General features: G+C 40.3%; 1 protein-coding gene across 3 annotated transcripts in view; it reads right to left on the minus strand.

Moving 5' to 3' along the window:
• The window catches only part of Nwd2 (NACHT and WD repeat domain containing 2), a 134,222-nt gene that overhangs the window by 6,805 nt on the left and 114,974 nt on the right, over window positions 1–12,443 (minus strand). For 2 of the 3 annotated variants that reach the window (XM_070012481.1, XM_070012482.1), the window contains 3 exons: window positions 11,583–11,786; window positions 7,391–7,535; window positions 1,762–2,351 (listed from right to left, as the gene is read on the minus strand). In XM_070012481.1, the coding sequence (XP_069868582.1) occupies window positions 1,762–2,351; window positions 7,391–7,535; window positions 11,583–11,786 (939 nt within the window). The remainder of the gene's footprint in view (window positions 1–1,761; window positions 2,352–7,390; window positions 7,536–11,582; window positions 11,787–12,443) is intronic. The other variant, XM_070012483.1, reaches the window with a different exon arrangement.

Below are 12,443 nucleotides of genomic sequence, written 5' to 3' on the forward strand. Positions count from 1 at the left end.
AATCTAAATAAATGACTAGTTTGAGTTAAACAATCAGGAGACAAGGTTGGAGAAAAATTGTATCTGACTTTCTAAGTACCTTTTACTCCCTCCCTCTTTCCTTTCCTCCCTCCCTCACCCTCTCTCCTTTCCCTTCTTCCCACCTTCCTCTTCCTCTTCTCTCTCTCTTTCTCTCTCTCCAACAGTGAAATTAAAGAAATAAAATATATAACAGATCTGCTTAGTTTAGTATTTTTCTTTGTGGAAGATCAAAGCTGAAAAGTAATATGGATAAAGTGTAAAGCACTCCAAAGAGTATTTTTTAGGGAGATACAGCTTTTAGTAATCCTAGGAAGTTATCAAGGAAAAGTTATTCCTTTGAAAAGCAGGGATTATTTTATACATTAAGAAGTAAATTATGAAACTTTAGTTTTCCTCAAGAGATAGATTGGGTAAAGAAATAAATACAATGATTGGTTTGTGACTATCAATTTCAGAGTGAGCAACTGAGGAATAGAAACATTTTGTTTTTTTTAGCCCCAGCCTTGGAAGTTGGCTTTCTAGAAAGGTAATCTTGCTATTCTACCATTGATGGCTTATCAGAAAGAAGACTTCTTTGTTCCTGATGGCTGGTAACACTTCTATGCATCCTCCTCCTGCCTGCCCATCACACCTGCTGCTGCAGGTGTGATGTGTTTGGACAGCCTTCACAGAAATGTTGAATAACAAAGGAGACAAACATGAGAGGTCATGTTTGCACGAGGGAGTGCAAGTTATTGTTAATGTTGGCCTAGTCATTCACTGGGAAAAAAGCAAATGGGAAGCAGGAAAAGGCCTAGAAACAAGAGAGGCTAAGAAGCCTGGATTTGGGATTAAATACAGGCCAGTGGGAAAAATAGGCCGGAGATCAGCATCTCAGACAATCATTACTCAAGTGGATAAGTTTTTCCCTGTGCACACTCTGTCCTCCAGAGACTATCTGTACAGACAGTTCAGCCTAGCCCTACCATGCAATCCTTGACTTCTTGTGCTAGAGCACATGGCGGAAAATATATGACATGAATTTTCCACTGGTTCCTGGCTCAGACCAAAATTTGACTTATTACTTTTGACTGTACTTACAAATTACCAATAATTACAAAAATAACTAATTTGGTGACCAGAAGCAAGCAAAAGGCTATATTTTGTTTGAGAAGAGTTTTTGAGATTTAAGTTTTCATCCAAATGGGGTAAGGCCTGGACCCTTGCTTTCATTGTATTTGATGATGGTATAATTTGTGCGGGGAAGGGCAAAAACAAACCGTTTAAATAGGGATACAGGTGGACCCATTGCAACAATGAGATGTACAAGTCGTTATGTTGAAAAATGAACTTTACAACTTAGGCCTGGCGAGGGGTGAGGGGTGAGGGGAGAAGGGAGATGGGAAGGGATGGGAAGGGGAAACAAAGGAGGAGGCAACAATGCTTGATAAGAAATGCACTCATTACCTTGCCCATGTAATTGTAACCCCTCTGTACGGTATTTTCACAATAAAAATTTTAAAAAAGTAAATAAATAAAAGGGCTTTATAGTTGTACCCCCTCAATCTTTTCTCTCACTACAGCTGTTACGTAAGGAAAACAAGAAACAACTGAAACATGTTTCCAAATTCAGATAGTAAACACAGAAAGTGGAAATGTGACCAGTTCCCTCTCCACAGAGAACTTTTGTTACAAACATAGATGGGTAAATCAATCAATAAAAAATCAAATAATAAAAAAAGTAGTAAAATAGGCTTTTACCTTCTTTGCTACTTCAGCTAGCAGAAGGGTCTTCCCTGTGCATGGTCCACCGTATACAATAAGAGGGTTGATGTGTCCTGTTTTGCTCGGAAGAATGTATTTATGCAAGATGTTTAGAGATTCACATTTGTACTCATAGAAGGAGGCATACGTTTTACATAACGATGAATGTTGAAGGATTTCATCATACAGTGTATCTGTTTCAGTGTCAAAATTCTGTTGTACTGTTGCCTGAATTATGTCAATCATGTCCTCATAAAATTGCTTACCAAGTCCTTCTATGTAATGGTTTTCTATTTCCTGGGAATAGCCCAGTTTCATGTCACAATGCGTGACGGATGTGTATACTCTCAGATTAGATGATGCCACGATGGTAGGAATAAATTCATCCCTGAGTTTTATCAGTTTCTCTTGAGCTTCAGGATCACGGACAATCCTGGGTTCCATTCCAGTAATATCCATGTATTTTCCCATCTCTGGGATTTTCACAAAGCGCTCAATGTTAGCGATTTTCCTAATGTAGCAAACACACTTCTTCAGGAATGCTGGGGTTTGCTTGCCTAAAGCAAAGTCAAACTCATCCTCAATAGCTGGAAGATAATAAGACAAGGAGTTTATTGCTCAGAAAAAAGCAATATGTCTACATTTCCAACATTCAGCTCTTAAGTCAATTCTACAGAATAATTTCATTTTCTTCCTCCTTCCTCTTTTCTCCTTCCTTCCTTCCTTCCTTCCTTCCTTCCTTCCTTCCTTCCTTCCTTCCTTCCTTCCTTCCCTCTTTCCTTCCTTCCTTCTTTCCTTCTCTCTCTCTCTCCCTCTACCCCACTCTCTCTCATTGCTTGTTTCTTTCTCTTCTGTGTCAATCCTAGGATTTGAACTCAGAGCCTGGGCACTGTCACTGAGCTTTTTGCTCAGCTAGTCTTCTACCACTTGAGCTACAGCTTCATTTCTAGTATTTTGGAGATAAGAATGTCATGGACTTTCCTGCTGGGGTTAGCTTTGAACTTCAAGCTTTAGATCTCAGCTACCTGAATAGCTAGGATTACAAATATAAGCCACCTATGTCTGCAAAATAACTTAATTCCTTCATTTCTTATCTATCTTTTTCCTAAGGACCTTAAAACCCAGGATAATGATTTATTTTATTTTATTTTATTTTGGTGTGGGTACTCGGGCTTGAGCTCTAACTCTCCAGCTTTCTTGCTTATGACTGGCATTCCACCACTTGAGCCAAGCCCCTAATTTTGTTGGTTAATTGAAGATGAGAATCTCACTCATGGATTTTTTCTGGCTGACTTCAAGCTGAGACTCTCAGATCTCAGCCTCCTGATTAGTTAGGATTATGTGAACCACTCACACTTGGCAGCAGAATTTTTGATCATATTATTTCGTACCTAATGGAAAGGGGAAATGGAAGATTGACATAAGAAAGTAAGAATAGTAAGTTTATATTGGTGTTTACAAGTTGCTGCTTAGTTTCCCTTTGAGAGTTCAGCTGTTCTGTGTGGAGAAACAGCAGGGACCAACTGAGGCCAGGAAAGACAGAGGATGTTGAACAGCATAGCTAGTTTACTTCTTCCTTTCCATTCAGTCCTTCACAACATGGCTTTGTCATTTGTTTGAAATACATTATACCTAGAGAGGCTCAAATATAATGCAAAAGCACATTTTAAAGCAAAATAAATCATGTTCTGAATACTGATCGTAGAAAATCGGAATTTTCCATGCCACTGTTAAAATCTGTTGCGTTCATCAGAAAAGGCATAGAAAAAGATTTAGTATAGAGCTTTGTTTCTTGTAAATCAAGCCATATATAGCTTATAATCCATATGCTTACACATACGTAAATATAAATGGTCATTTCAAGCCCCATAAAAGCACTTAAACCTGGATCAGTGGTATTAAAAACATGACTCTACAGGAAAAAAGTAAAGTTGCTAAATCAATGAAAATACATTTTAAGCCAATTTTATATAACAAGTCTCCTGCCTGGCTCACTTACCATCCCTTTGTCCCTTCCAATTTTCCTCCCTCCCTTCTTCCCTTCCCTCCCTCAGTGTCCTCCCTCCCTCCCTTCCTCATCCATCCTTTTCCTTTACCTAATTAGCCTTTGATGAGTTTAATGAGCACCTACTATGTGTGAGGCATGCTGCTAGTGATTTTGGATACAATAATGAGAAAACAGAGACAATGTGGAGAGAAAGTATCAGTATGGAATGCCATAGACTGCATATAATTTATATGCTGTAACCTCAACTCTAAATGCTAGTTTGGAAGGTGATTAGGTCATGAGAGTGGATCCTGCATGGATGAGATTAGTGCCTTTATAAAGAAGTCTCAGAGAGCTCCCCTGTCTCTGTTTTTCTGCCGGGAAGTAGTGAGATAGTATCATCTCCAGTTAGACACCTTGTTAGTTAGGTGCCCTGACCTTAGACTAGCAAGCCTCCAGAGCTATAAAACATTTTCTGTTGTGTTAAAGCTACCCAGTTCATGGCATTCTGTTACAGCTATCCAAGTGCACCATTTATGAAACTTTCAGGGGGGAAGGCAGATAGGGTCCTTGGTTTCTCACAATGACATGTGTTATGATTGCTTTGAGTTCTGCCATGGGGAAGAATGTGGTGAGTGAGAGCGGACAGTCAGACGCGAAGCCACCTGGGGAGGGCAGGGAAGTTTTCCTGTGGTGGAGACCAGGGAATCTAGGATGGGCACCCTGGCTGGAACCCAATGGTACTGTTGTGGGGAGAGGGTTTTGAGTACACAGGGCTGGTATGATCAGAAAAAAACAAACAAGCAAAAACCCCCACAAACAACAAAGCCTTCTATGTGCTATAAAGTAACCAATTAAGGAAGGTGGAGTTTACTTTAAAGATGAATGGTTTTTGTTTTTTGTTTTTGGTGGGTTGTGGGGGCTTGAATTCAGGCACTGTCTCTGAGCCTCTTTGTTCTCAAGGATAGCACTCTACCACTTGAGCCACAGGACCACTTCCAGATTTTGAGTGGTCAATTGGTGATAAGAGTCTCATGGGAACTTTTCTGCCAGGCTGGCTTCAAACCATAATCCTCAGATCTCAGCCTCCTGATTAGTTAGGATGACAGGCATGAGCTATCGGTGTCCAGCATTAATTAAGACTTTTTATGGAATTCTTGTAATAGTATATTTTCACACACACACATACACACACACACGCACACCCCCCCCCCCCCCGGGCCAGCATTTGGTCATTTCTTTCCTAACCATCTGTGTACAACATTGGCAAGCACACTGGATCTCAGGCCGCTACATTCTGTGATGATTTGTAGGGAAGAAGAATGGCTGTATTAATCATAACAGTCCATAATGTGTAGATAATATGGTATCTATACATAATCCTTTGTGATCAGATATGAATAACCAATGGGCCAATGGTGATATTTATACATAAAGTGTGATAACCAGATGTCAGTGGTCACTTGGGACTCCAGATGATTCCATGGTAATCCCGCTCCGTCGCTAGCACATCTATAGAAAACAAGTCAATCAGGACTTTGGAACATCAAGAGACACAAAGAAACCAAGCTGGAGGAACCTATCTAAGCATGGCTCAGGAGAGGTAAAAAGAGGCTGTACAGAGGTGCCTGGCATTGTATAAGTGAACCAGAATACATGAAAGACAGGATTCAAAATAAACACAGACAGGTTCAGTTTCGGAAGCAATGTGTCTCCACATTGGGGGTGGGGGTTTTATTTATGATTGCTGCTGTTGTTTGGATCTGGAACTTCTCCCAAAGGTCCACATGTTAAAGGTTGATTCTTCAGAGTAACACTTGAGGAGGGCGTGGAACCTTTAAGAGGTGGGCCCCTGTGGGAAGTTTTAGGTCATTGGGAAGTGTCCTTGAGGGTGACCTTGGGGCACTGGTTGCTTTCTTTTACTTTCACTACCAGGCACAAGGTGAATGCATGGCTTTGCTACTGGCTCCCTTTATGATGTGTTGCTATATCACAGTCCCAAAAACACTAGGGTCAAGAGATTACAGATTGAATGGTGAGCCCAAAGCAACCTTTTCTTTTATTTAAAGATGAATTGTGAGCCAGGCACCAGTGGCTCGTGCCTGTAATCTTCACTTCTCAGGAGGCTAAGATCTGAGGATCACGGTTCAAAGCCAGCCTGGGCAGGAAAGTCCATGAGACTCTTATCTACAATTAACCACCAGAAAACTGGAAGTGGCGCTGTGGCTCAAGCGGTAGAGTGCTCGAGTTCAAGCCCCATGACCGACTGCCCCCCCCCCCCAAAATGAATTGTGAAACACATTACAACTGGTTTTTCCGTCAATGATTCTTTACTATTTGCTTGCGAAATAAACGCTGTGATATAGCTGATGATGTTTACCCAGTAGTGTTTGTTCTCTGGAAATTACAATTCACACATTCTTCATATCTGTGGTTTCCTGGGTAACTTTTTTTTTTTTTTTTGGCAGTGCTGAAATTTGAATTCAGGGTCTCACATGTGCTCTATCACTTGAGCCACACAAGAACTCTTGTTTTTGACTCTAGTTGTTTTTTAGATGTGGTCTTGTATCTTTAGCCAGAAGGCCATGATCTTCCTACCTTTAGCCTTCATTTGGCAAGGATCATGGCATAAACCACCACCCCAACTTACTGCTTGAGATGGGGGTTATTGCTGACTTTTTGTCTGTTTAAACCTTCCTATCTCTTCCTCCTAAGGAGTGGAGATTACAGATTTGAGGCCACCACAGTATCCTGTGAAACATGTAGTAATGAAGCTTCCTCTCTGTGGCTGAGAACGGCTGATTAAGCAAGTGTCTGCTCAGCAGTTGGGGGGGATTTTAATTTTAGTGTTACGTTAGATCCCACCCCTCCCCTACTCCTCACTCTGCCATAGCTTTCCATGCTACTTACCATGCAACATGGAAACACATTCGATGGTACATGTTGCTCCCCTCAGACATCAGCTCTCCCTCACTAACCTGGCTTCTTGACTTTCTTCCTGTTCTTGTTCTTTGCTAGGCACATTCCCATCTCATGCGTCTTGGATCTGTTGGTCTCTCTGATATAGTACTGTCAGCTCTGACTCCTTCCACGTGTCAGCTTAAAAACCATCACTTTTGTCCACTCTGGACGCCAGCATTCTTTATCAATCACTACTGTGCTCATACAGAACTCAGTGTTTCCAGGGCCTCAGGTGTGGTATTTGTATGATCATTTATAAAATGATCTTGTTCACTTATTACTTGACCATCAGTTACTTCCTCACTCTGAAAAAATAATTTCCAGAGAACAGAGACCTTATCTTTTTTTTTAAAATTCATCGACAGCTCCCTAATGCTTGGCACCAAATAAGCCAAGAGGTCCATACACCTCACGCGGGGATGGATAAATGAACGGACAGCTCAGCTGAAAAACAGTGATAGGATCTGGGCTATTAGATTTCACCGACAACTTCTGCTCAAATCACATTTTCTGGAGAAGCCCTCGAGCCAAGTAAAAGCTTTTTCTGTGAGTTAAAGCAAAAGAACACTCACCCCTCTTGGACCTGGCAAGGTTTAGAAAAATTAAATCTGCCAGGCTGTAAGTTAGATGACATCATTTTATCTAGCCCTTTGTTGGCTGAGGACACATGCAAATTACCTGAGAACAGGTACCTCTTAGCTTGGCTGTACTTCATCTTGCCCTTCTCGTGTAGCAGTTTGACCGCAGCCTTAAATATCGCCTTGATCTCATCCGATATCTCCTGCCATGGCTTTTCGTCTTCAGCACTGGCAGGAGGCTGTGTCTGTGAAAGGAAAAAAAGTCAGTCTTAAGTCATCACAGAAGCACTAGAATGTAAGCGCAAGAGAATTCCACTTACTTACAGTATGAGAGGCATGTTATAGCATCTCGTTTTAATCTCTTTCTCACCAGGAACCCTCCATGTTCAGTGTGAACAAGTATGCAAAGATATACTCCAGACAGAGCTGGTTGCTGGGATTTGCTTTGGTTTGTGGAGGGTTTGAGTATGCTCCCCCCAAATTTCATGTGTTAGAAACTCAGTCCAGAATGCAGCGGTGTTCAGATGTGGTGGAGGCCTTTAAGAGGGAGGACCTAGGGAAGGTGAGTCTATCACTGGAGCAACATCCTCAGAAGGGATTAATGTAGTTCTCTTGTGTCCGGGTTAGCTCCCAAGAGATTGTATTGCTGTAAAAAGAGCAACTAGGCCTGAATCGCTCTGGCTTCCTGCCTTACCATGTGATCTCTTTTGCATGAGTCAAGAGGGCCCTGTTCAGAGTTTGAACAGCTGGAGCTGCCTAATCTCCAAAAGTAGGACTTACATAAACATCTTTCTTCAGATCTTATCTAGGATCAGCTATTTCGTTATAGCAATAGAAATATGGAGTAATTTTTATTTTTTTTTTTACCATGTTTATCCCTTTTGAGTTTTGATAGAAATGTCACAACAAAATAATCGTTTAAAAATGTCCTCCCAAGGGGAACCTTAAATGGGTGTGGGGTTTACATCTTATCACTTGTTTTTAGTCATTCTGTTTTGTGGGTCTACTATGAGAGTAGATTGTCTAACAAGAAAGAAACGTTTAGGTAGTCTTGACGATAATCTTGCCATCCATTCATTTACTCAACAACTTATGCATGATAGCATGTGGATCCCTTGAGGATCATGGAACTAAGTGAATATGGGACACATAAAGACTTCTGAATAGTAACCTATGAGCATGAACTCCTGAGCAACTGTGTAAATCAGATTATTATTATTTCTGCCAGTCCTGGGGCTTGAACTCAGGGCGTGGGCACTGTCCCTGAACTTCTTTTGTTCAAGCTAGCACTCCACCACTTGAGCCACAGCACCCCTTCTGGCTTTTTCTGTGGAATCGAACCCGGGCTTCATGCATACTAGACATGCACTCTACCACTGAGCCACCTTCCCAGCCTGATTATTGAGGTTTTTCATTCTCTACTATCTACATTTACTCTTAGCACATTTAACTGGCGAATGGCTTCTTATGCAGAGAAGCACTATCAGTGAAGTTACTTTGCATGATGCATGTGAGGAGAAAGATGGAAAACCAAGGATTGTGACATAGCTTCATATTGCATGAAGAAAATACGGAGCTGAATATCAGAAAGACAAACATTCAACATCTTAAAATGAAGATGTGTGGCCATGCTATGGTTCCCATCCCTTTGAAGCGGCCTCTATGCTGACTGGAGCAAGGATCTCTCTTTTGTAAGAGGACTGGATATCTGTCTTCTTTCCAATCCATCTTAGTCTATGCACAAATAGCCCTGCCTTTCCCTTCTTCCCCCTTCATTGGGTCCAGTAGTAGACATGCTTTGGGAATGAAGTGGGAGAAAAGATAATAATACTGTCTCTTTCAGACTGAGATATAAATCAGTCTCACTTGGTGAGTTTACCTAGGGGCATATATATACATACATACATACATACATACATATATATATATATGTATATATATATATACACACACACACACAAAGTGAAATACTAAGAGAAAAATACCAAGTTACAAAGAATGCATGTCTTTTCTTATATGTGGAAGCTAGATTTAGTTTATAAGCTCATAAGCAAATATGTTGGGTGCTATGTAAATGTATACACATGTATTAATGTGTAATTCCTAATTAATTGGTAATTCCTATTAATTTGTATTAATGTGTAGCTCCAAATTCCAAAGTTCAGCAAAATCAGACTGCAGGAAAGGGGTGTGGTGGGGTCAGGAAGGAAAGGGTGGACAAATAAAGAGGAGAAGAGGAAGAGAATGCAGTCAAGAATACAGTATATATCCTATATATATATATATATATATATATATCTCATACATATCCAATGTATATCCAATGCACATCTAATGTATATCCTACAAACTCAAGAGTTAGGGAAAGGATGGGTAAGGGAGAGAATGTTGGTAAGGGTAAGAATGTTGGAAGGGGTGATATTAAGATATATTGTATTCATAAATGGCTTTGTTAAAATGGTAACTTCTTTGTACAACTACTCAAAGATATTCAAAAAGAAAACAACCATTAAAAAAGAACAGGAGGATAATGAAACAACCACTTGCCAATAGAAATCAACCAATTTCACAATATTCTTTTTTTGTAAGCAAATAAAAATGTATTACTTTTGCATTAGATACTGAATATATGGGCACAGGGGGCACAGCTGAAGAAAAAAAAAAACAGTGAAGCTGGGTCCTGGTGGCTCATGCCTGTAATCCTAGCTACTAACGAGGCTGAGATCTGAGGGTCGTGGTTTGAAGCCAGCCCAGGCTGCAAAGTCTGTGAGACTCTTATCTCCAAAACATTACTCAGAAAAAGACAGAAGTGGCACTGTGGCTCAAGTGGTAGAGCGCTAGACCTGAGCACAAACAGGCTCAGGGACAGCACCGAGGTGTGAGTTCAGACCTCAGGAATGAGCGAACTGGAATAAAGCTCTGAAGTAGTCTTCTCAACTGCAGCAGAGAGAGAAAGGAAATTGATAATGTGAGAGCAAGTGTAGGGACATGGAGAGTAGACTGAGAAGATCTAATGTATATCTGATTAAGACACAAGAAGGAATAGAAATTTTGAATACTACCAGGATATATGAACATATGAATTTATGGATACATATGTTTAAATGAGAACATCTTCAATAAATATTGAGTTTTTCATTGGTAGACTATTACTCAAAGATACATTTCAGAAAAAATGGAAAATGACCTTAAAAAGGAAGGTCAGAGATGCTACAAGGCAAGATGAACCTTAAATATAAAATATTCCTAGTTTTGGATTTAGTCCTCCTCCTCCTTCTTCTCCCCTGATTATTCTTCCTCCTCCTCCTCCTCCTCCCCTGAATATTCTTCCTCCTTCTCCTCCTCCTCCTCCTCCTCCTCCTACTCCTCCTCCTCCTCCTCCTCCTCCTCCTCCTCCTCCTTCTCCTATTCTTCTTCCTTCTTCTCCTTCTCCTTCTTTTCTTCCTCCTCCCCCTCTTCCTTTTTTTAGAAATAAATTTAAGGTGCATAACACCATGTTGTAAAATGATGATTACAATTAAGTGAACTAACATATCCTTCTTTTACTAACATTTCCTCATCCCTCCATACTTCAGTCCCTAGTACTTTAAACACCTTCTAATCAGTTATCCTGAGTTCAAATGCTTTAGATACTATATTATCTATCAGTGAGATCAATACTGTTTGTTTTTCTGGATTATTTTACATAAAATGTGCTCCAGGTTCATCAATGCTGCTGCAAATAGTAGGATTTTTTTCTTTTTAAAGACTGACTGATATTCGTGTGTGTGTGTGTGTGTGTGTGTGTGTGTGTGTGTGTGTGTGTGTGTGTGTGTGTGTGTGTGTGTTTTATCTATTTGTCTGTTGAATGGTAGGTTGCTTCCATATCTTGAGTTTCGTGAGTAATGCTGTGATGGAGCTTGGTATGAAGATGTCCTTTCCAAATAATGATCTCATTCCTGCGAATACAGACCCAGCAGTGGGAGTGCTGCATCCTAAAACTACATATGTAGTTTTACTATTGTTTTGAGGCGTTGCTCTACTGGTTTCCATAGCAACTGTGTAGTTCCACCCACAAGGTACCAGGGTTTCCCTTTCTTTATCTCCCCCAACATTCCCCTTCTGATTTTCAGATAATCAGCCCTTGTGGTTCTGATTTACATTTCTTTGATGATTAGTGTTAATTTAGTTGTTAAAAGGAAACTTAGGGCTTAGGGCAGATTCTACTTTGTGCCTTTTCAACAGAGGAGAAAAACAGCCCTGAATGGGAATCTATCTAGAAGTTCAGAGTCAAGGGGAGAAGCAGAGCTTACTGTATTTGTAGTGTTTCTTAGCAGCTCTGATCTGGGTCTGAGGTAATAGGCTGCTGGCACTGAGTTCTCATCCCGACAGTACCACTCTTCCAGTAACTTGGTCTCCAGCTTTGCCTCTATGGCAGCATCCAAAATCATTTCAAACTCTGAGGCTTCAACTTCTCCTGGGATTCGGATGTTCCCATATTTTTCACCTAATAGTCCCTGTGTATCAACAAGAAAATTCGGTTTAGTGTATCACCAAGAAAGGTCATCTTGGAACTCACAGGACAGAAAGTCACTCAACAAATGTTAGCAAATAGATGACAAGACACATTGCCTGGTGAGTTTTCTCTTATAATCACAGTACATTCTTGATTTAATAAGCAAAATTAGATCAATTATAATTGTAACAAATTGTTCAACTTACTGAGAAATTAGATTGTAGACGGGCTCAGACTCATGCAGAATGAAGAATTTTTGTAGCAAAGCTGCTATCTCGAAGTTTACATAAGAAAACAAAAGCTGTTCTGCTCTGAGATTTACTTATGACAAAAAAATTGGCTTGGAAAAAATTATATTAAGTGAAGTAAGCCAGGCCCAAAGAAACATAGGTCCCATGGTTTCCCTTATTTGCAATATCTAGAATATGTCTGAGTCAAGCAGAAAAGGTCAGATAAGGTGATGTTAGGGAAATGAACCCTAAGATATGTATTCAAAGTTTTTTTGTTTCTAACACATGTATAAGGTTATTTCTTTGTTGCTTTGTATGTTCCTCCCCCACAGTATAACCCATGCTTTCACTGTATTTGATGTCAGTATAGTTTGTGGAGGGGAAGGGGAAAAACAAATTGTTTAAATAGGGATAGAGGTGGACCCATT

The sequence above is a fragment of the Dipodomys merriami genome, unplaced genomic scaffold (assembly GCF_024711535.1).
Source record: "Dipodomys merriami isolate MVZ:Mamm:240054 unplaced genomic scaffold, mDipMer1.0.p SCAF_9, whole genome shotgun sequence".
Classification (NCBI taxonomy): domain Eukaryota; kingdom Metazoa; phylum Chordata; class Mammalia; order Rodentia; family Heteromyidae; genus Dipodomys; species Dipodomys merriami.